The following is a 25,726-nucleotide window of genomic DNA, read 5'->3' as shown; positions in this document are numbered from 1 at the left end:
AGAGAGAGAGAGAAGCATCAATGGTGAGAGAGAATCATTGATCAGCTGCCTCCTGCATGTCCCCCACTAGGGATTGAGCCCACAATCAAGGCATATGCCTTGACCAGGAGTCAAACCAAGACCTTCTGGTTCAGAGGTTGATGCTCAACCACTGAGCCATACCAGCTGGGCAATTCTTTTTTAATCCTCTCCTGAGGATGTGTTTGCGTGGACTTTTTGAGAGTGAGGAAGGAAGAGAGAGAAAAACACTGATATAAGAGACATTGATAGGCTGCTACCTTACATGCCCCAACTGGTGATCAAACCTGAAACCTAAGTATGTGCCCTGACCAGGACTTGAATCTGCAACCTTTTGGTGTATGGGATGACACTCCAACCAACTGAGCCAGGGCAAAGGAGACATTCTTTACTATTAACATTGCTTGGTATACATTTTCATATTTAGAGATAATCAAAATTTAATAATAATTTCAAATTTATAAATTATTATTTATTTATAGACTTAAGTGTCAGAAAGGGAAAATAAAATTGTCCTGTGACTTCGTGCATTCTGATTTGCATAATTCTTGCAAATCATGATAGTGATCTGAGGTGAGTCTGTGTCTGTCACCTAATAGCCTTTCTGTGAATTAGGCGGCACACACTATTTTACAGATGTGATTACCGAGGCCCAGAGCATTTCATGGCAGCAAGCACATGCTTGAGCTCAGCTTGAAACTGGTCATCCGACACCAGTCCAATGCACCTCACCCACCCTGTTGGAACTGGATGTCAGAATTTGATTTAAACAAGAAAACTGAGCTTAGAGATTGATGACCTAAGTGTATTTTTTATGGTAACTTTGTCAATACTCACTCAAACAGCACTTTAGAGTTTAGAGATGCTTTAATAATAAACCAGCTAAATAAAGTTTACTCTAAAAATCTTATGAATTACAAAAAGAGAATTCTTAGCACAAATACTGAATTAAATACTGTATTGTAGTTAATTTATAAGTGTTAGGCTCATTGATATGGTGTAATCATATTAGTTGATGACATGTCTTAAACCCAGTTAAACAGATACAAAATAAAATATGCCAGAAGTGTCTTCTTATAGAAGGGGCATGCATGGGCAGCAGGGGCAGCCTTGTTCTTGTTACAATTCCAGCCATGGTCCTTTTTATAGGGTAACTTTTGGGCAAGTTGCTCAACCTCAGTTTTCTCTCCTGTAGAACGGGCGTGATAATACTTATAAGCATATTTGTTGTAGCAACTAGTGATAATGTAATGGGTCCAAAACAATCTGTGGCATATTTAGTAGCTCAATAAATCACAACTGTGGTTTTCATTATTATCAATTGTTATTAGTATGTCCATAGTCTCTTCAATAAATGGTGTTGGGAAAATTGGACAGATACACGCAAAAAAAAATGAAACTAGACCACCAACTTACACCGTACACAAAAATAAACTCAAAATGGATAAAGAAGTTAAATGTAAAATGGGAAATCATAAAAATCTTAGAAGAATCCATGGGCAGCAAAATATCAGACATATGTCATAGCAATATCTTTACCGATACAGCTCCTGGGACAATGGAAACGAAGGAGAAAATAAACAAGTGGGACTACATAAAAATAAAAAGCTTCTGCACAGCAAAAGAAACCTTCAACAAAACAACAAGAAAGCCCACTGCATGGGAGAACCTATTTGCCAATGTTATATGCTATAAGGGCTTAATCTCCAAAATTTATAGGGAAGTCATACAACTTAATAAGAGGAAGATAAACAATCCAATCAAAAAATGGGCAAAGGGACTAAATAGACACCTTTCAAAAGAGGACATACAGAAGGCCAAGAGGCATATGAAAACACTAGAGACCCCTTTGCACAGATTCGTGTACCAGTGTTGTCCCTCAGCTTGGCTTGCGCCCTCTCGCAATTTGGGACCCCTTGGGGGATGTGGAACTGCTGGTTTCAGCCCAGTGCCCGCAGGCTGTAGAGATGTTGTAGTGCCCCAGGTAGGAGCCAGTGCCTGGGCTGGGTGCTGCACTGCTCCCGCTCATCCTGGCCCTGCTGTGCGTGCTGCCACCGCTGCTGCTCGGTAGCGCTGCTACGGAGGCGGAAGAGGCTCACGCCGCTGTAGCTGCGCTTGCCAGCTGTGAGCTGGGAATCTACGCCTGTTGGTCAGCTGAGCGGCCCTCCCACTGTGGGAGCACACTGACCACCAGGGGGCAGCTCCTGCATTAAGCATCTGCCCCCTGGTGGTCAGTGTGCATCATAGCTACCAACCAGTTGTTCGGTCACTTAGGCTTTTATATATATACTAGAGGCCCGGTGCACGAAATTTGTGCGGGTGGGGGGGTGTCCCTCAGCCCAGCCTGCACCCTCTCCAATCTGGGACCCCTCGAGGGATGTCTGCCCACTAGGATTGGTTCTAAATGGGTAGTCGGACATCCCTCTCACAATCCAGGACTGCTGGCTCCCAAATGCTCGCCTGCCTGCCTTCCTGATTGCCCCCTAACCACTCCCCTGCCTGCCTGATTGATGCCTAACTGCTCCCCTGCCAGCCTGTTTGCCCCTAACTGCTCTCCCCTGCAGGCCTGGTGCCCCCAAACTGCTCTCCCCTGCAGGCCTGGGTCCCCCCCAACTGCCCTTCCCTGCAGGCCTGGTCATCCCCAACTTCCCTCCTCTGCTGGCCTGGTAACCCCTAACTGCCCTCCCCTGGAGGCTTGATTTCCCCCAACTGCCCTCCCTTGTAGGCCTGGTCCCTCCCAACTGCCCTCCCCTGCTGGCCATCTTGTGGTAGCCATCTTGTGTCCACATGGGGGCAGGATCTTTGACCACATGGGGGCACTGATCTTGTGTGTTGAAGTGATGGTCAATTTGCATATTATTCTTTTATTAGATAGGATAGAGGCCTGGTGCATGGGTGGGGTCCAGCTGGTTTGCCCTGAAGGGTGTCCCAGATCACGGTAGGGTTTCCCTTGGGGTGTGGGGTGGCCTGGGCGAGGGGCCTGTGGTGGTTTGCAGGCTGGCCATGCCCCCCGGCAACCCAAGTGGAGGCCCTGGTATCTGGGATTTATTTATCTTCTACAATTGAAACTTTGTAGCCTACAGCAGAGCCAAGCCTCCTGCTCGCTCCGTGGTGGCAGCCATTTTTGTTGGGATTTCTTTATCTCCTATAATTGAAACTTTGTAGCCTTAAGCGGAGGCCTGGGCCGGCCAGGGTGTGCGGAAAGCTTGCCTTCCTGCATCGCCGGGGAAACCCAAGCCTCCCTCCTGCTCTCTCTCTGGCCACAGCCATCTTGGGTTAATTTGCATATTTGCTCCTAATTGGCTTGTGGGTGTAGTGGAGTGATGGTTAATTTGCATATTACTCTTTTATTAGGATAGATGCTCAAAGTCACTAATCATCTGAGAGATGTAAATTAAAACAACAATGAGGTACCATCCCAGAATGGCTATCATCAACAAATCAACAAATGACAAGTGCTAGTGAGAATGTGGAGAAAAAGGAACCCTCGTGCACTGCTGGTGGGAATGCAGACTGGTGCAGCTACTGTGTAAAACAATATGGAGTTTCCTCAAAAAATTAAAAATGGAACTCCTATTTGACCCAGTAAACACTTCTAGGAATATATCCCAAGAAATCAGAGACATGAATCAGAAAGGATATATACACCCCTATGTTCATAGCAGCACACTTTACAATAGCTAAGATTTGGAAACAGCCTAAGTGCCCATCACCAGATGAATGAATTAGAAAACTGTGGTACATCTACATAATGGAATACTACACTGCTGTAAAAAAGAAGGAATTCTTACCATTTGCAATAGTATGGATGGACCTGGAGAGCATTATGCTAAGCGAAATAAGCCAGTTGGAGAAGATAAATATCACATGATCTCAATCATTTGTGGAATATAAAGAAAAACATAAACTGATAAACAAAAATAGATCCAGCCCTAACCGGTTTGGCTCAGTGGATAGAATGTCGGCCTGTGGACTGTAGGGTCCCAGGTTCAATTCCGGTCAAGGGCATGTACCTTGGTTGCAGGCACATCTCCAGTTGGGAGTGGGCAGGAGACAGCTCATCGATGTTTCTAACTCTTTATCCCTCTCCCTTCCTTTCTGTAAAAAATCAATAAAATATATTTTAAAAATAGATCCAGAGATATAGAAGCATTGAAGAGACTGTCCAATCTCAGAGGGAAGGCAGGGGCAGGGGGGTGGGTAAGAGATCAACCAAAGGACTTGTATGCATTCATATAAGCAAAACCCATGGACATAGACAGTGGATGAGGGTATGTGCTGGTGGGTGGGAGGCTGGTAACAGCCTGGGAGAATTCAATGGGGGAAATAGGAGACATATGTAATACTTGAAACAATAATTAAATAAAAAATAAAGATAAAGAAGGTGTTTTACTAGAATCACCTTCTCGCCTTTAAGCACTAATAAGTTCTTATTATTACAGGGAGGGAGCAGTATTGCTGGTTAAAAGGAATCACTTCATTCTTTCTAAAAGGCCAATTAGAGTAAATTTATAGGAGTTACAACAAAAGAATAGGTTAGCTAGAGACGAAGTTCTTATGTAAAAAGAAGTGCCTGGCAAATGGCTTAGAATGTCAAACCTCTGTGTTCCTTGTTTCATTTCTTTGTGCCTCCATTTTTGATGTAACAAGAAAGGCCTCTAAGATCTATCCTATACAACTCTGCATTCTGGGGTTCTGTGAAATGCCCTAGAGAAAATCATCACCACTAGCTCACTGTCTAACAGGGGAGACAAGTGAACAAGCCTTTCTATACCTTGACTTGCGATCTCACAGGTGTCCAGCATGTATCACTCTTATCGTCTGGGAGTCTAGAGGAGACGAGTGGAGACCAGTTCTGCCTCTGGGTTAGGAGGGTTCTCAGATGTATCCCTGTAAGGCCTGAGAGGCAAGCTGCTGAGGAAGCTTGTGTCAAAAACCTAGTCCTTAGAGCAGTGGTTCTCAACCTTTCTAATGCCGCGACCCTTTAATGCAGTTCCTCATGTTGTGGTGACCCCCAACCATAAAATTATTTTCATTGCTACTTCATAACTGTAATTTTGCTACTGTTATGAATCGTAATGTAAATATCTGTTTTCCGATGGTCTTAGGCGACCCTGCTAGCGGTTCTCAATAAATCAATAAATAAAAATTTTAAAAAAGCAAAGGATAATTTCTTATGCCTTAATAAGAGTAGAAATTATGCATCTAGTTTTATGCAGCACTGCACCACAGACATTCTCAAAGCTTTCTCCTGTACTTGTAGCTATAGTGATGAACACATTGATAATAGACATATTAGCTAATATATATTGCAGCATATAATACATAGATCATAACATCTTTTTCTTTATCTGCAGCAAAACCAAGGCAAATGCCCAGCCCAGAATTGTTCAGTGGAAGCCCCTGCTTGGATGCCTGTCCACCACTGTACTGTAAGTTTGATTATCTGATTATTCCAAGACTGGCCAGATTGAAGTGGAATTATTTATATATTTTGATATAGCCTTAGTGGAATGGGCTAGAATATTCTCTGAAATTCTAGAATAGAGTAAACCCTTTGAAAGGAGAGTGTCTTTTCAGAAATCTCTGCATTATAAGAAAGAAAAACCTTTGATTACAGAGTCTATGCATTTTTTTTTTTTGGAGTTGGGATAACTTGCAAAGGATTTATCTAAATGGGTTATCAATGATTTAGACTTGGAGAGTCATTAAAATGAATATATTTGCATGTATATTTTTCTCAATAGCTGCATATTCAGTAATACTTGATTTTAGATGCCTTAGGATAAGGATGCTTTCCCTTTTGTCATTGTTGTGTTGACTGTTTAATAGCGATGAGTACATGGATTGACAATTTTCAAGTCCTCCTGGTATAACAATAGTCTCTGACTTTCTTTGAACTCTTCCAGCAAAGATTTTTCAAGTGCTTTAGAAACAAACAGGTATTATGTCATTATTTCTGTGTTACAAGTGGGAGATTTAAATGCAAAGGAAGTAAGAACAGTGACTCATTTATAAAGCTGGGAGTGGATCCCAGAACCCCTAATTCTCCTCCATGAACTCCTCCTACTACACTGTGCTCGTAAGTTAGTGAAGAAAGTGGCTGATTTGTATTATATTCTCTTAGATGTACGGTGCCTGATAGAAATGACAATAGATCATTTGGGAACTGCTTGTACTGTCACCAAAACAATTTTTGTGTGGTGGGGATAAGAAGTCAGAAAGTTACTTTTTGGGCATTCCCCTCATTTGCTTCACCTCACAGGCAATGTGATGTGATACACGGGAATTCTTAAATATCCTCGTCTATTTTTGAGGTACAAGATGTTCAAAGGTGCAATGGACTAGTGTAGTGTGGCCATAGGGGCAGCAGGGCTGGGGCGCCTACTTTATACTCGGATTGTGTGATAGGAATGTTTCTGTTTATCTGTGGAACAAAGAAAAGGTGGGATTACCTTTAAAGAAGGAGAGATGATGATGTCAAATTTTAGAGGCATTCCTGCAGTGTGGAGGCAGCCCAGACTTGCTGGAGAATTGGAGAGAAAAAGAAAAGTCATACTTTTGTGAGCAGATGGTCAGAGGGGAGTGTATGTTTAGGGACTCTGCTAATGCCAGAGAAAGGACGAGTGTTAATAGTTCTATTTCTTCATCAACCACTCTGTTCACTATATCTCTGATATTATCTCACAAGTACTGATTTATATGTCTGTTTCTCTAAGGAGACCATGTGCTCGTCAGGGCCCTATTATACCTACGTTTGGGTAAGTCCCTGTACATAATAGGAGCTCTGTCAGTGCAGGTTCAATGAATGAATCTTCAATCTGTTGATTACCTCTTTAGTACATTTTAGTAAGTTATTTCTTGGTGAAGAGGAATAATTACGCTATTTTACCTTTTTAAATGGGTGGTTTCCATTTCTCACCTTCAAGGGTCCTTTCATACTTTATTCTTCACTGTGTACCATTGAATATATATTTCGATGAATTTTGTTTTCAAACTAGGTACATTTAGTAATTCATTTCAGCTGTATAAGGTACTATGCCAGTTGCTGAAGCAGCAAAGATAAATAAGAGAGTGTTACCATTTTATCAACACATCCAGGTGTCATACCAGTAAGAATATCTGATTTGTGGCTGCAGTGATAATTTCCACTCCAAATAAAATAAATTTGGCATTTCAGTTACTTTGTCTAGTCTTATTGCAAGCTTATCCATTGTTAGAATTCTGTCTTTTGAATTATTAAAAATAATTCTTCATATTACGTTGGAGTTGGATCCTTTAGGATCTGGGAGTCCCAAGTTAGTTCTTCCTCTTGTGGGACATTAAGGACTAAACAGATGCCTACATTTAAGACCCTTGCTGAAGATCACAAGTCCGAAATGCTGACATCCATGTCTGATGCTCAGTTGTGTGCTCAGGTGAGAGCATCAGGAACTAGTCGTTTTTTCTTGCTTCTGCTCTGGAACTGGGAGCTGCTGGCTGCATAGTTTTCCTTTGCGATTTTCTTTAATAATTACATCTCCAATGAGGCAGATGCATTCTGGAGGAGTTACACAACCATAATGATTGTGCTTTCTCTGTGAGTAACCCCGATCCACAGGCAAGGCTCCCAGTGGCCATGTTTAGGTTATGAATCTGCCTCTGGCCTTGACTGACGGCTCCAGGGGTAGACTGATTGATCCCAGCTGGGCCAGTTGGATTGTTTCTCCTGGGAATTTGAAATTTATACTAGAGAGATACCAAATTGGAAGTCATTCGTATTGAATCACAGTGTGGGAAAATTCTGTGACCCTCCGTTGTTGAGATCCCTGGAGCTGCCTTATTTCCACCCTTCTGAGGTTTTATTTACTCAAATCTCTCTTTGGTTTTGTAAAAAGGTCACAATAACCTGCTGATAACCAATAAGTTACTTTTTGTTGTTGTCTTTATCCAGATTTTGTTTTATTTTGTTTGTTCGATGGAGTTTAAAATTCTTTGATTTATTGGCAACCAAAGAGAAAAGAAAAAACCCTTATCTAATATCCATAGACAGTAACATTTATGGAACGCCCACTAGAGCTAATGTTATGAGTAGCTGTCCCAGGCAGAAAAAAAACACTGTGAACACTGGAATTTGGATAATTTATAATAGTGTATTTTTTCCAAATATCTGATTATATACAATGCTTAGGTACATGAAAATAGCAAAAAAATAATTTAATAATGACTTAACCCAGATAACAGAATGAAAATTATGTATAGGTAACTACATAGTTAGCATAAGCATATTTATGCAACAAAAAGCAACATATGCTATATAAATTAGTTGTGGCATTGAGTCAATTTTTTCTCCTCTCAGGAAATAAAGAATGTCATAGCCTTATGTGGTTAAGAGAAGGTCTTGTCTGTCTCAAATTTTCCATGGACTGAAGCAGGTTATAAAGAAATGAATACATACTTACATTGTTATCTTTGTGCATTTTTCCAGTTCAGTTGATTTTTTCTTTTCATTCTTTTCCTCAGTGCCCTGTTCTTGTTCCTCGGTGTTATGTTCCAAAATGATTGTATCTTTAATTGAGCTTTATTACTTTTTCAGAGAAGGCTTGGTCTTTGTGTGTGCATTTGCCCCAGGTTCATTTTAAGTGCAGAGCTTTTATGGTTGGTTTTCCTAAGAAGGCTCTCTCTTCCAAATTGCTTTGCAAATACCTGTCACCAGTTAAATAATGCCTTGAAAATGGCTTCTATAACTATTTGCTCAGTCTCCTCTGGATGCTTCTTTTTTTGACACTCCATATCTCTATAATAATGAGACCAAGAGGTATTTTTAAAGACTTTTCATTTTAGCCGGAACTATAATGCACAGATCAGGGTTCAAATTGAAGAGAAAATTTGCCCCCAGTAACTATACATAATGTTACTTCCTAACTAGTTATAAATGAAATATCTTCCCTAGTGGGAAGTGTCACAGTTTTAGTAATTATTGATCTCTCCTTCTACGGCTATTGAAGCACTAGAATGATGCCTTTCCTCACCTCTACACTAAATTAAATAGGATTGCATGCCTCATTAGTTTGTATGACCATGAATATGAACGCAGTGGTTACCGGAACTCCTGCCACTTGTAAACAAATGAGAAGAGACCCATAGGTTCTGGGTCTCAGGTGAAGACAGGCAGGTCTCTGAATCTAGAGTGAACTACGTTAAGAGTTAGTTTCTGGAAATAAACAATCTTAGACTTGACCAGCTGCAGGAGGCTTGAGTGGCTGCTGTATTTCAGGGCCTGTCTCTAGAACACTCGGTATGTCTCTGGCTTATACATGGATTTGATCCCTTTGAGGAACGCCCCAAACATAATCCTTAGTTACCAGGCAGTACTTACCAATGGCTGTCATGTGTGATTTTATTGGTTTTATATATATATATATATATATATATATATATATATATATATATATATATGATACATAAATACACATGATTTTTAAAAAATAATTGCTTTGTTTCCCTGTATATGTGCACACCCCTCAGTGGCTGGAAATTAGAAAAATAATGTTTTGAGAGGAGTTTCTAAAAGCTAAGTTGAAAATAAACTCCCTGTGCTGATGAAGCTGGTCACGATATTGTTTTACCTACATATCTCTGTTGTTACATAAGATTCACCCATAAGTATATCTGTGAAATATTTTGAAAATCATGTAAGCTTCGGCGAAATAGAACACCACACTCTGAATACATCGACTCTCATTTACTTATTCAAGAAATATTTACCAAGCACATTTTGTAAGTTGTAACTGACACTTGGATTGCTCAAGTTGTACAGGAAAAAATACATAAACAATTATTATACTGGGTGATATATGCTTTAATGATGGCCTATACAAGAAGCTATACATTTCCGGAATGGAAAGTTGCCTGAAGATGGATTTTTGAAGACAAAAGATGCAATATTAGGTAATAGTTAAGTAGGTAAGCTTTAGAATTGAATAAGATTTGCATAAATAGGTGAACTCTGCCACTGACTAACTGTATGAACTTGCAGTTTACTTAATCTCTGAGTTTATGCATGCAGTGGGGTATTTTGAGATATACATTAGATAATTCATAGCCCGGGCTAACTTAGCATCTGGAGGCAGCAATTGCTTGATAAGTGGTAAGAGGAAAGGAAAAAAAAAGATTATTCCAGATGGAACTGGATGGGGCACGATGAATTGGTGAGGGAGAGCATAAAACACACACACACACACACACACACACACACACACACACACACACACTGGCAATAACTTGTTAATTTATGGCAATTTATTTAGGAGGGTCCTTTCTTCAGAAAGGAATTCAGGCAGGGATTAGAAACGTTTCCAGGAGTTAATATACAACAACTCTTTAAGACTTTGAAAGCAGAAATATTGAAACTCTTGAAAAGAAAGATTGTGCTCTGACAGGCAGGAGGGAACTGATGATAGAAGAATATCGTATTAACAAGAGACGTTTGTATTCTGAGTAACACGAGGCCATTTTCGAGGAATGGGCCTGGGTACACCTTCTAATTTAAAAAACATTTTAACATTTCCCTACTATGTCTTTCCAGATGATGAAAGCAATTTTTCTTTTTTATGGCAAATCAATAAAAGCAGGTGCTCCTCTAAGAAACCAGAGGAGATGTTCTTTTAGAGTGTTAATTGTTTCAGCATGTTCTCCCAGAAACCCCACATTACCCACAGTCGGGACCATTCGCGCTAATTGAAACCAGTTAATACAGTGTGCATAAGCTGTTCTAGAATAGTCCTAATGGATGTTTTTTCCTCTTTTTTTTTTTGGCTGCTCCTCCCCCCATTTTTTCTTCTCCATATTATTGTGTGACCTCATTTTGTATACAGCTTACATAAATGCCCAGGCCATGGCCCTTAGAGAGGTCTAACCCAGTCATAAAATAAAGAATGTTGTGTCTGCTCTTTGGGTGTTCCCAGAGTTCCTGTGAACACAGCATCCCCTGGGCTAATGCTGCTGCTGGGCTGTTAATACCCAGGATGACTTTGATGAGTATTGTCTTCCCAAAGACTAAATACAATTTTTTGTATTTTAGGGCAAAGATTTCATACCATCAGCAGTCCCATTATAGAATGAAAAGTCAGGACATTATCAGATGATCACAGTTTTAGGAAAATTATGGAAAATTGCAGAGTCCAGGGCCTTAAATTCGTCTGCCCTGGGATTAGAGTGCATCTGGCCATATGGGTGTTAGCCATGAGGTTAGAAAAGAATCCATAGGGGAAATTATCTCCGAAAAATCACAAAATAATTTAAGAAATGTGAGTTCTGTAGAATGGCTCTGATTCCCATTTTGCCATAGGCTTTAAAATCAAGAAAAGTATGAGGAAGATTAGATTGTCACAGGATGCATTCATTTTCCCCCTTTCTTCTAGCTCTTTAGGTACTTTGGATTTATATCAGTTTCCTCTCCAGGTTTGAAGGAGGAGCTGGGAGCTACAGTACTCATGTAAAATAATGTTGTTACACTGATCTGGCAGACATACTCAGAAAGGGAACCTACAGTATTTATTGAGTAAGGGGGTTAATTGGCTCATGGAAGAGATGAAAGGACATTCCTAGCACATGTACACATTACACAGAACATGGAACAGATACATGTAAACTAGCATGCCCTGGGCAAAGTGGTGAAGGTTGCAAATTCTGAGGTTGCTGGCAAGATCTGAGAAGCTAAATGGAGGAACGGTAGGCAACCCATCTGGGAGCAAAAGCTATGCCCAGAGTAAAACTGAAGTCAGCAAAGGTTTAGTTCGTTGTCCCCAGCTTCCTCTTTATGTACCTTTTCATATTTCCCTAGAATCCCCTCTTTACCCAACTTGATAGATAATGGAGGCCTCAGAATTCACCTACCTCTTTCTACATTCTCTTTTTTTGTCATGCAGCTTAAGATTTGATGGAACACAAACTTTATGTAAATCCTTATGACATTCTTTCTATGGTTATTTGGGATATTTTGTGGTTGCTGTTGTTTGCTCCCAGTGTTCTCTTTATTTTTGTTCACAGCTTTACTGAGATATAATTTGCAGACTATATAATTCACCTATTTCAAATGCACACATCAATGATTTTTAGTATATTCACAGAATTGTGCCACTATCACTACTATCAATTTTAGAACATTTTCATGACCTTAAAAGAAACCCTATGCCTGGTAGTAGGCACTCCCCATTTCCTCTCCCTTCAGTCCTTAGCAATCACTTATCACTTCCTATCTCTATGGATTTGCTTATTTTAGACATTTCCTATGAATGGAATTATACAATATGTGAGCTTTTGTGACTGTCTTCTTTCACTTAGCATAATGTTTTCAAGGTTGAGCCATGTTGTAGTATGTATCCATTCACCATTACTTTATCTTGCCAAATATGGATATACCACATTTTGTTTATCCATTCCTCAGTTGATAAAAACTTGGGGGTGTTTCCGTTTTTTTCTTTTTCAAAATTGTGCATATGCTACTATGAATTATGCATGCAGGTTATTGTGTGGACATATGTTTTTAACTCTCTGGGATATACAGCTATGAGTGGACTCGCTGGGTTAAATGGTGTAACTATGTTTAACTTCTTGAGGAATTGCCGGACTGTTTTATAAAGCAGTTGCACTATTTTTCATTTCCACTAGCAATGTATGAGGGTTTTAATTTCTCCTCATCCTCCTCAACATTTGTTATTATTGATCTTTTTTAGTTTAGTCATGGTAGTGGGTATGAAGTGGTATGTCTTTATGATTTTTATTTGCAATTCCCTAATTGTTAGTGATGTTGAGCATAGTTTCATCTATTTGTTGCCTATATACTTATCTTCTATGAATAAATATCTATTTAGATGCTTTACCTATTTTTAATTTGGGCAGGTTCTTTTAATTTTTGAATTGTATAGTTCTTGATACTAACCCATCATTAGATATATACTTTGCATATATTTTGTGTGATTCTGTGGATTGTCGTTTTAATTTTTGATAGTGCCATTTGAAACACAGAATTTTTTAAATTTTGATGAAGTTCAGTTCATTTTTGGGGAGGAGGTTACTTGTGCTTTTGATGCTATCAAGAGTTTATTTATAGACCTCCAATTCTATTTCCTTTGATCTATATGGCTATCCTGTGCTTTACCACACTATCTGGATTACTATAACTTTGTAATAAGTTTGAAATCAAGAAATGTGAGTACTCATTTATGTTCTTTTTGAAGACTGTTTTGGCTATTGTGGGTCCCTTGCATTTTTAAATGAATTTTAGAATAAGCTTATCAGTTTCCACAAAAAGGCCAACTGGGATTTTGATAAAGATTGCAATGAATCTGTACATTAGTATGGAGAATATTGCCATTTTAACAATTTTAAACCTTCAGATCCCATGAATTTCTTTCCATTTTTTAGGTCTTCTTTCACTTTTTTCAATAATATTTTATAGTTTTCAGAGTACAAGTTTTGCATTTCTATTGTTAAATTTATTCCCAAGTATTAAAAAAATTTTTTGATGCTATTATAAATTAGGTTGTTTTATTAATTTCATTTTTGAATTGGTCATTGATAGTGTATGGAAATACAGTCAGATTTTGTGTATTGACCTTTTGCCCTGCAACCTTGCTAAAGTTATTAGTTCTTATAGCTTTTTAATAAATTCCTTAGGATTTTCTACATACCAGATTATGCCATCTGAAAAAAAAAGTTTTATTTCTTCTTTTCTAATCCAAATGCCTTTTAGTTCGTTTTCTTGCCCAATTGCCTTATCTAAAATATTTATCACAATACTGAATAGAATTAAAAAGAGTAGACATTCTTGTCTTGTTCATGATTTTAGGGGAAAGTATTCAGTGTTTCATCATTAAATGTGATGTTAGCTGTGAATTTTCTTATAGATACCTTTTATTAGGTTTAGTGAGTTTCCTTTTATTCCTAGTTTGTTGAGTGTTTTTTTTAAATCACGAATGGATTTTGTTGTTGTTTTGATATTTGTTTTTAACACCTAAATTTTTAATCTGCTGAAAGCATGCCTTGGCCTTCTATTGAGAACAGTAAGGAGAACTTTTCTAGGATTTCTGAAAGCATAAGCTACCTACTCATAATCTGCACCTAAATTTGCCAAAAGATAGCTTTTATTTTTCTTTGACAGATGAGAAAACTGAATCTCAGAGAAGTGAATTTTTGGGGGGACAGGCAAGGAATAGGAGGAAGGCATCATACAACCAGCACAGAGGGTAGACGGATGAGTCCTTTGGGTAACCAATGTGGTCTAGTTTCTGAAATAGTTTACCATCTCTCCTGGAGTTTGCTGTGGAAAATGATTAATTCAGAAGAGACTGATTATCTCAGTAGCTGTGCCTTGTGCCATGGAAGGTACCACCTGATTCTAGGCATTGCAATGTTGGACAATGGTAGCACATTGGAAGATCTTTCAGAGTACTGTCAGGGTCTCCAATCTTATATGATTTCTTTGGAAAAGAGGGCCAGGTAGATAACCACTATGTAAAGAGAATCATAAACTTGACTATTTAGAAATTATGTCTTTCCATTCAGAGTTAAAGGGATTTTAAAAATGGGTTTTCTTTAAGGGGTTTGCTAGTCTCTATCTCCCCTCTTCTTGGTTTCATCATTTGCTGTAGGAATTGAGTATGAGCTGTTCTCTCAGGGATTGTTCCATAACAGGATTATAAGCTACAGCATTATTTTTCACAGGTTTGTAGAGGGATACTAATGTAGAATATGGTGATTCAATAATTTATACATTATCAAGAATATGGGATGTTATACTGTGATGGACTGATGGATTTTCCAACACAAGAGCTTTATCTCTATGTCCAGAAAAATCCCTGGAGAAACTGGGAATTTGTTCTGACACTGATTTAAAGGAGTTTCAGCTATATTTACTGAGCAACAGTTTACTTATTTCGTATTCAGCAACCTTAATATGTGAGAATATAATATAAAGTGAGAATCATCTAGAAATAAAAAAAAATGATGTTGACATGGACTACATCAATATTTCATGGTCACAACTAATTTACAGAGTATCTGCCCATTTTATTACCTCACTGTGAGCTTCTTAATATTTCATAGGCACATATATTTGAACATGAGATATCCATGATACCTTATTTCTGAGCCTATTTAGATAAGTGTCTGCTAATTATGGCTACTTATTACCTAATTCATTGGAAGATCCAGATAATTAGATCAAGAGTGTTGAAAGGCATTACTAAAGCCTGGTATATTAGCAGCCATGGAGAGTGGCAGCCGACAGTAGAGAAAGAAACATGAAAAACAAGCACAAGTTCTTAAACTCTATGAGGTAATTCAGTGGCAGGGCACTGGTACATTCCATCTTACTATCTTAACTGATGTTCATAAATGCTGGCCTGAAATCAACACATAAATAACTAAAATTATGTTCAAACATTTTTTTTTGGAGAAGAATCGCATTTATGACTTCTAACTGCGGCTACTAAAATATTGTAAATTTTAAAAAGTTCAGAATACAAAACATATTATACTTGAAAGGATAAACTTTATCTAGTAGATTCATATTTGTGAATACCTTTCTTTGATGGTTCTGATTGATGAGCAGACAGCTGGCAGGTTTCAACTTCACAGACTTTCAGGGCAGTGAATTCCTGCCCTCTCCAATGTGTGTGATTGAGGTAGTGGTTTGTTTGTGGTGGAGACAAAGGTGACTTCAGGGGGTGGGTTGTGAGAGACTGACTGAAAAACAGGAAGCTCTGGTGATTTGTAAAAGGAGATTTGCCTTGGGTCAGTGGTCAGCAAACTGCGGCTCGCGAGCCACATGCGGCTCTTTGGCCCCTTGAGTGTGGCTCTTCCACAGAATACCACGGCCTGGGCGAGTCTATTTTGAAGAAGTGGCGTTAGAAGAAGTTTAAAAATTTTGGCTCTCAAAAGAAATTTCAATCGTTGTACTGTTGATAATTGGCTCTGTTGACTAATGAGTTTGCCGACCACTGCCTTGGGTTTTGTACCATCACTGATTTTTACAGCTGTGAGGCATCGGCATGCGTTGGTCTCACATGGGCATTTCAGCGGCAGTTAACCTTCCCACATAACTTTTCACTCATGACTTAAGGAGGGAGTGTTGCAAAGCAGTAAGGGCATGAGGTTTGGAGGCAGAATTTGTTGAGATCGCCTTTCTCTCACTAGCCATATGAACTTGAGTAAGCCTTTCAATATCTCTTTGGCTCACTTTTCTCATTTGTGAAGTAATAATAAATAGCCACCCGCCTTGCAAGGTTATTTTCAGAATTAAAGACAATATATGTTATATGCCTTAATCAGTGGCTAGTGCATAATATGTACTCTATACATGTTAATTTTATTATTACATATTAGGAATTATTATTATCAACACTAGGGAACTGAAGATGGTTATAGTTTAAGGCCTAGATTTGGCCCCCAAAGGCATTTTAGCAATGAACACTCTAATAGCTTAGCCTACAGTCAGCTTACCTCAGAAAGTATAAGATATGACCAAAAGGTAGGGAGTTTGGCCCTAGCTGGTTTGGCTCAGTGAATAGAGTGGCGGCCTGGGGACTGAAGGGTCCTGGGTTTGATTCCCATTAAGGTCACATGCCCAGGTTGTGGGCTTGATCCCCAGTAGGGGGTGTGCAGGAGGCAGCTGATCAATGATTCTCTCATCATTGATGTTCCTATCTCTCTCTCCTTCTCCCTCCCTCTCTGAAACTAATAACTATATATAAAAGGAATGGAGTTTGGGTGTTTAAATGAGTTAATATTCTTTTACAAAGTATAAAGGTGTGTTGTTGTTTCTCTTACAGTGATTTTTATTACAATTTCTATATCTTTGAAAGTCATTTCTGAACTCAGAGCCATTGCTGTATTTGCTTTGGCTACTTAAAAGTTCCTGAGAAGTATTTTAGGAGAAAGGTTTCCAGCCCTGAGTGGTTAAAGAGCCTCTGAAACATATATGATTGCTTTGGTTATGGAGTTCCAAGTCAAGTGCAATTATGTTGAAATCTCCCTTCCTTTTCTAGAGGAAAGTAAATGCTTGTCTTATGAACTCTCCTGGGTACCTTTCCCAGCTACCATATTATTGCCTTTTACTTGATGTTCTTAGCTCACTGTGGAAAAACACAGGCATCATCAAATCCTCTTGATTTGGGTGTTGGAGGCTGATCATAGGCCAGCTACAGATATGAGTCATGAATGACAGCTCTTCCAAGTGAATAATCCAGCCTTGAAAACCTCATACTGCACATGTCTCCTAAAGGACCTTTTTTCTATAACAATATTCAGGGATGGATATATTGCACAACTTTATTACTTAAATGGGAGGCCATGTAGCATATGACTAGGTAATGATGAAGAGGTAATGATTACAGGCCTTTAAAAATATTTCTTCTTTGTGCTTTTTTTCATACATTACAAATTATAATGAATCTAGAGATTTCAGGAAAAAACAACAAAGAAATGTTGTTTACATGACTGAATTATTTAAAAATAAAAGATATGGAGACTTTCTTGCACCTGCCTCTAGTCTGACTTTCTTTCCTGCTCTTCTGGTTGTGCTCAGCCCTTGCTCAGGCTTATCTTGTTAGATTTAGATTCAGGTAGTCCATACAGGGGAAGCTACTCCACAGACCATGTCTGTAGCAACAGCCAGCTTCCTGTGACCAATACAGAGCAGGTGTCAATGCCAGACATCTTGAAGCAGCCTCCAGCTTCCCCAGACCTCTATGGAATTGTACAAAATGTTTGGAAAAATTCTGGCCCAGAGAAAACTTATAGCAGCTCTTGACACAGATTTGGAACATTAATTGTTTCAGCTCCTCAAGGAGGTCCTGTTGGCAGCAGGCAGCACAGTCCCATGACTGCCTCAGAAGAACAGCCCCTCCCAGCCTGGATTCACGGACTGGGTTCAGCAACAAAAACTACAACAATGCAGCTAGTCAAAACCCTAAACTTGACCGTGATTGGAGTGGGTAGAAAAGGAGCAGGTTTTATAATAACTACTCTTCCGTTATCGCATTGAGGAAAAATTGATAAAAACATGTGACTATTTTATTTACTGACCCATATATTTTCAACCAATTCAGAACAAGTAGCCTATTAAAAAACCAAAGCCATTCAAGTCTGGATTGGCTAAGTCTCGAACTTACTAGAAAAAAAAAATGCTAAAATTGATCTTGATGGCTATTTTAAATTGCATTTTGGTGAACTAAAGTTTTTGCATAATTTAATATCCATAATGTAATTAAACAACACATACTATAAGTATCTTCTCTCTAAAGCTGCTAATACTTTGTTGAAAGGATCAGTTTGTTTCTACAATGGATGTGGTCATACACCACTGTTCTTTAGGTTGTATCAGCATTTTTATTAAAAAGTTGTACTCTATTTATAACTTGGAGGCAAAATTGCATTCTGAGCTAAAACTTAATGTCCAAAGTCTTTGTCCAAACACAGCTTTCTACAGTATACACGGAATGGAAGTTTTATGACTCTCTGAAAACTTGAGGTCTACAGGAAGACCTACTATATGACACCAACAAAAGAATCTCATCAGTTTCAGTTCCTTGTGCATCAGGAAAGCCCACACTATCTGGGAAGGAAACTGGGCTGTGGAAGAGAATATAGTCTTCTCTGACTCAGTGCTGGAGGATCAGGGTGCTTAGGTTTTATTCTTGGTTGCACTATTTGAAGTAGTGGACTAGAAAGAGCGTGGACTTTGGAGCCACCTGGAACTGGTTAGGTTACCTCCATGGCTTGCTTACTTTGGGAAAGTTTTTCACCTCTGTAATCCATGTATGAAGATAGATTGAGTTCACATACATAAAACTGCAGCACACTATTCAATTCCTTCTCTTGTGACTTATGGTGCTGCTCTAAGCTACTGACTGGCTTGCTTTTTCTCCATTGTTTAGAGTACTTTTCTGAATTCATTTTTAAAAATAAGTGGCTTCTCTTACATTTATGTGCTGAAACATAAACACACTAAGTCAAGCAAATGATAAAACTAATTACAAGGTCACCTGTAAAAAGGGAAAATATTGTACAGAGTATTAATGAAGGGAAAATGGAGGAAACATCGATAGATTTGGATGCAGCAGAAAGAAAGAATTGGTGCTGGGTTACGCAGTTATAGAGTGGATAGAAAACCACCCTTACTTCCCCAGTAGTCCCTGCTCTGGGGATTTCCTTTGCTTTCTGCAGCTTTGTACTGTGTAGACAGAATAAACCCAAACCACCCACTGAGCCACCATGCGCAGGCATCCAGTAGGCCTGTGGCTGAGGAGAACCCTTGGCAGCAGATGTATGGCCTTTTGTAGATGAGGACAAATGTTCTCTTTACAACTGTTTGCTTAAAGAAAAAAAACAGTGGAAAAGAGAGAAAACATTTCTTTTTGTCAGAAGACATGTTCTCTTACTTATAGCTACTTTATCATCTCCACATGTATTATTTAAACATGCCCGAGTCTTCTGTAACCCATCACCATTCTTTCTGCTACATTCAAATACCTCTATCTATCTATCTTTCCTCCATTTCCCCTTCATTAATTCCATACATATCTATAGGGGACCTACTATATCCAGGCACCACAGGTCCTATAAATTCATAGTGTGGAAAACATATATAGAGCCTGTCCCCAAGGAGGAAGCAGCAATACGTTAAAGAATCACACAGGTGAAGATAAAGTTGCAATTTTGATGAGTACTACAGAGAATATGTATGTGGTGTACTGGGAGTGCACTGAGGAGGCATTAATGTAGAGAGGGAGGTCAGGGTAGGCTTCCTTCAGGGAATGCTAATTAAGCTTAAATTAGAAAAGTAGGCTCAAAGCAGAGAAGGGGGAGGAAGAGCTTTATTCAGGCAAAGGGAACTGCATATATAAAGATTCTATGGCAGAAGGGAAAGTATCCTTTCTGAAGAGCTGTAAGGCCAATATGGCTGGAATGCAGAGAACACATTAGGGGAAGCTTATACTGGGGAAAGGGTTGGGAAGAGAAACACAAGCCAGACAATGTTTAGGATTTCATTGAAATATTTTAAGTGGATTGGAGAAAAACCTGGTCACATTTGAATTTTGTAATCATCACTCTGGGTGCTGTGTGGATGCTAAGGTGGGAAATTGGAAAGAAAGGTTATGTGGCTCAAAACAAAACAAAAAACTAGTTTTGCAAAAGTCCAGGCAAGAGGTAGTGGTAGCATGAACTGGGTGTTGGTAGAGATGGGGAAATCTGAACAGATGGAAGGGAGTTAGGAGTAAACATTGCAGGACCTGAAGGTCATCTGTGTGTGGGAGTGGTAAGGGGAAGGGAAGGTTCAGAGATGACTCCTAGTTCCCTGGCTTGCCTGAAACAGTGGGTACAAATGTCACTTCCTGAACTTGGGGGCTCTAGAAAAGGTTCATTTTGGGAGGATCATGAAATCCATTCTGGGCAAGTTAAGTTTAACGAATCTTTAAGACATAAGTAGAGATTTCTAGTTTGCGTATGAAGATAGTGAGGAGGTTGATAGCTAGTAAGAGATGCAAAATTAAGGAAGAGTTTTTGCTTTTTGGGTGAAAATGAGAATATTTAAAAATGTATGTGTCTAAGAAACCAACTGAGTTAGGAACTGAGAGGTGTCCCAATAGGCTATTCATCAAGGAAGTTATAATAGAGTAGTTTCAATAAAGTGGTTGGGATGGAAGAGGCATTGAAGATATAGGATATTTACAGTATATGTGTTAGGATAATAAAATATAATGGTTCATTGAAAAATGCTGCTGGGATGTATTGTTAGAGCAAGAGGTTAAATATGTAACAGAGAATGCCTAATTAATATAAATGTTTTCTAAGAAGATGGAAATGGATGAGATCCAAAGACCATGTGACATAGTTGGCCTCTAATATGTAAGTACATATATGTCAATATATCAGTATGTTTGCATGTTCGTGATGGGGAATTGAGAGAAATCCAGTTTGATGGCTGCTATTTACTCTATGGAATCAGTAGTGAGTGAGGCCACATGCCAAGAGTGAGAAGAGAGGTGGGGAAAGGAGGATATCAGATGTTGGAACTATAATTATAGAGAATAGGAGGGTGAGATGACCAGAGAAATGAGGCTGCTTAGAAATGAAACTTGCTTTCAGAGTGCAAGTGCAAGTTTAGTCCCTTAGCAATTTTTTTTTTACCAGACCCACTCCGCAGTGTGGTCTCTGTGTTTTGAATTCTCTCAGCTTTCCCTCTATCACATCACATCACATCACATCACATCACATCACATCACATCACATCACATCACATCACATCAAGGGACTTGTCTCATATTGGCATGATTCTATGGCTCTTTATACATGCATGTTGAATCTCAACAACAGAAGAGAGCCATTCAAGGACAGGGGACAGGGCTCCACAATACCTAATAGAATATCGTGCCCATGATATTTGAATTGCTAGTTCATTGCATGACAGTCTTTCCCTCACTTATTGGCCCTAACAATTTTAAAAAGCTCCAAGGGCTTCCTGCCTCAGTACCTTTGCAATCACTATCTCATATACCTGGAACGTTCTTCACATGTATGAAGTTTTTAGAGATTTCTTCTCTACTTCTAATTACTTATTGTTTTCCTTCATATAACACTTGTCACAATTTGAAGTGTATATTATTTGCTTATGTGTTTATTATATTATGTATTGTAAGCTCTGTAATGGCCAGGAATTTGTCTATTCTGTTCATTATAGTATACCCAGTACTTAGCACAAAGACTGTGGCATAGAGTTTATTAAATAAAATTAATTTTATTTAATAAACTCTATGCCACAGGCTTTAATGAATTAATGTAAGGATGCATTATGAATAAATGAAAATTAATGAATGGATGGATGGATGAATAGAGCACGAGGAATAGGCTGGCTTGACCTTACGGATAATTGAGTGTATAACATATGGAAATGAACACAAAAATATTTGAAAAGCAAAAGACGTGTTGTTGTTAAGCATTTACATTATGTTAACCTTGCTGTCTCCTGGATTGTTTCATTGCTTCATATTCAGTTTTCTTTTGTTCTACTAAAAAGACAAAAAGATTTAGATCATGTTGCAATTTAGATTTTCTAGGTACTCTTGCTAACAAGCAGCCTATTGATATGTCCTAGTTAATTAATTTCTTCATAAAAAGACTCAAATATGATGACCTTTGGATGATTTGAATATTTATGTGTGTGCGCACAATGCATACTATTAAGGTGTGTAGAGCTCACAGAGAAGTATGATGTGCCTTTTTCTTCTCATCCTCGAATACTGCTTTAGCTTAATTGTATTGTTTTCCTTTAATTTTTAATACATTTTTAAAATTGATTTCAGAGAGGAAGGGAGAGGGAGAAAGAGATAGAAACATCAGTGATGAGAATCATTGATAGGATGCCTCCTGCACATGTCCTCCCCTGCCCTCCCCATCCCACACTGGGGATTGAGCCTGCAAACCTGGCATGTGCCCTGACTGGGGAAATGAGCCCTTACCTCCTGGTTCATGGGTCGATGCTCAACCACTGAGCAACACTGGCCGGGCTGAATCGTTTTCCTTTAAACAGGAAGCTCAGTTTTGAGAGCTACTAGGTCTTCATGCCAAGCAATATTTGGTAGACTTATTGTTTCCTCTGGCATCTCTGTCTTTCTTCATTCAGTTGTTCATTTCTTTTTGTCACTAAGGTTTTCTTTTACTTTCAAATTTCATATTACAGACCAGCTAATGTAGTGCTCATATTAAGTTGCTAAGGACAACTCAATTTTCTCACTCTTCTGTAACTGTTTCACCTCTTGTTTTCCATAAAGTTTGGATGTTTAAGAATAGCTTATTTGACCAGCACAAGTATGCCTGGTGTCCAAAGTAAGGGAAAAACCCTAAAACAGTGGATAAGCAACTTCAACTCCATTATACTACAGATAGGCTCAGGAAGGGACAGGTACAACTTTGTATCACCAAGATGTTTATACTATAAATGGCAAAAATTACACAAGAGGAAAATGCTAATCTTGAGGCTATCCTTGAATGGGGGAGGGTGTAGTCCACTCTATTAAGAGATTAACAAATAATAAGACAATATACACATTCCACTGATCTACACTGTCTTAAAATAAATGTATAATCTAATTGAGAAGGCAACACATACATACACATTTACAAAAGATATTGAACCATTATAATCAAGAAATGTTAAGTTACAAAGGAAGGACACTGATAGCAGACATTCAGAGGAGGAAAAAAACAGTTTTTAGCACAATAAAATGCCCTTGATATGGTATCTAGGAGTTTCTATATTCCTAAGACTAATTTTAGAAGCCCATAACTTAAGAGACTTGCATTGAATGATGGACTGCTTTGTTGAGTTAGAATGACACTATGGATGGATGGCAGTCCAAGTAAGGTGCAATATAGCACCAGAGAGGCTGCAAACACAACCATATATTTCTCAGCAATACAGTACATAATGTCATTTTCACTCTATTTATACTTCAGTCCCTTAAATTTTTCTATGAGCAGAATTGTGAAAAGTAACCAACAGAATCAAGAGTCAGAAATTCCTTGGGAGGCAGATATACAAAGTGTGAGTGGTAGGTAGCACCAAGCCTTCAAAATTCAGAACAAGCTAGCAGTTTACATAGCACACTTTATTTCAACAATTCTAGAGATATTTTCATAGCTTTGGGGGGCTACTTATGACATAAAAAAAACAACAACCCATTTTTATTCATTGCTTTCACATTGGTTCAAGCTGTCATCTTATAATGGTTTTCTAACTGTTTTTTTTTTCTCTAGTCCCCAACAATCTATCCTATATAATAAAGGGGTAATATGCAAATACTATATAATAAAGAGGTAATATGCAAATTGACCTTCATATCAACACACAAGATGGCCACCCCCATGTGGTCAAAGATGGCTGCCACAAGATGGCCGGCAGGGGAGGGTAGCTGTGGGCGATCAGGCCAGCAGGGGAGGGTGGTTGGAAGGGACCAGGCCTGAAAGGGAGGGCAGTTGGGGGCAATCAGGCTTTCAGGGAGGTCAGTTAGAGGTGACTGGGCTGGCAGAGGAAGGCAGTTGGGGGCGACAAGGCCTGCAGGGAGGACAGTTGGGGGTGACCAGGTTGGCAGAGGAGGGCAGTTAGGGGCAATAGGGCTGGCAGGGGAGGGCAGTTAGGGACAACCAGGTTGGCAAGGGAGGGAAGTTAGGGGTGACCGAGCCAGCAGGGGAGGGCCATTGGGGGCGACAAGGCCTGCAAGCGAGGACAGTTAGGGGCAACCAGGCCTGCAGTGGAGGGCAGTTGGGAGCAACCAGGCCAGCAGGGGAGGGCAATTAGGAGTGACCGGGCCAGCAGGGGATGGCAGTTGGTGGCGACCAGGCCTGCAGGGGAGGACAGTTAGGGGCGACCAGGCCGGTAGGGGAGGGCTGTTAGGGGTGACCAGGCCAGCAGGGGAGCAGTTAGGCATCAATCAGGCTGGCAGGGGAGTAATTAGGGGGTGATCAGGCTGGCAGGCAGAAGTGGTTAGGGTCAATCAGGCAGGCAGGCAGGTGAGCAGTTGGGAGCCAGAGTTCTGGATTGTGAGAGGGATGTCCGACTGCCCCAGGCCTAAATGGGCAGTTGGACATCCCTTGAGGGTTCCCTTATTGGAGAGGGTGAAGGCTGGGCTGAGGGACACACCTCCTCCCTCCCCCACCATGCATGAATTTTGTGCACCGGGCCTCTAGTTTTCCTATAAAAATACAAGTCAGGTATGGCCCTGCTCTGGAAATCTTTTCCTGGATGCCGATCTCACTGAAAGCCGAACCAGAAGTCTATGTTTATAAAGCACATGTGCCCTTTCTATATCTCCTACTACCTTTCCTCTTCCTTCACTCCACTCCAACCACACTGCCCTTGAACATGACAAGCATGCTCCTGCCCTGAGCCTTTGTACTTGCTTTTTCCTCTGCCTGGAAGGTTTTTTCTCCTGATGTCCAGCTGGTTCATTCCCTGGCTTTCTTCCAATCAAATTACATCTTATTAGTGAGGCCTTTATGAATGAACCTATCTAGCACACCTGCACACACACACACACACACACACACACACACACACATATACACGGGCACACACACGGGCACACAGAATCCTTGTAACTTTTAACTTGCTTTATTTTTTATCCACAGAACTTACCTATTTGTTTATTAACTGGGTCTCACAATAGATTACACTCTATGATGGCAGGGATTTGGTTCACCAGTTTGCACAGTTTTAACACTGGGCATAGAACAGTACCTGATTCATAGTAGACGTTTAATAGATGTTTGTTGAATCAATGACTATAAAATGAAGATAATATGTGCATGAAAGTTTAAGTGAGGATAAAATAATATACTGTATATTGGCCCACTTAACTCCCCCCCCCAGGACTATAATTTGTTGGCTTTTATTGATTCTTAGATTCTACTTGTTTGTGGAATATGTTAAATAATCCTGATAGACAGTCCAACCCTGCTTTGTGGAATCAGAGATGGCATGTCTCAGTCATACAAAATGGAGAATATCCCTTTGAATAGAAACAGAAACTGCAAGCCAGGAACTGGTCTACATATGTAAGGCAGGAAAAAATAGTTGGATTTTCATTTTTTTAAACATATTTCCCACACAGAGATAAAAATAGTGTCAGCCTTGAACTTGAAGGATGACATTATAAGTGCAGTAGCA

The 25,726-nt window shown here is 39.4% G+C and overlaps 1 protein-coding gene across 5 annotated transcripts in view; it reads left to right on the top strand.

Annotated features, from left to right (window-relative positions):
* DLG2 (discs large MAGUK scaffold protein 2) overlaps positions 1 to 25,726 on the top strand; it is a gene marked incomplete at its 5' end in the record, with an annotated part of 1,931,014 nt that overhangs the window by 373,781 nt on the left and 1,531,507 nt on the right. For 3 of the 5 annotated variants that reach the window (XM_079787296.1, XM_079787294.1, XM_079787289.1), the window contains one exon: positions 5,376 to 5,450. The exons of the other annotated variants lie outside the window; for them this stretch is intronic. In XM_079787296.1, coding sequence (XP_079643422.1) covers positions 5,376 to 5,450 — 75 coding nt within the window. The remainder of the gene's footprint in view (positions 1 to 5,375; positions 5,451 to 25,726) is intronic. 5 annotated transcript variants of the gene reach the window in all.

Source organism: Cnephaeus nilssonii (assembly GCF_951640355.1).
Source record: "Cnephaeus nilssonii genome assembly, chromosome: 13".
Classification (NCBI taxonomy): domain Eukaryota; kingdom Metazoa; phylum Chordata; class Mammalia; order Chiroptera; family Vespertilionidae; genus Cnephaeus; species Cnephaeus nilssonii.
This window is presented reverse-complemented; position numbering and strand designations above follow the sequence as displayed.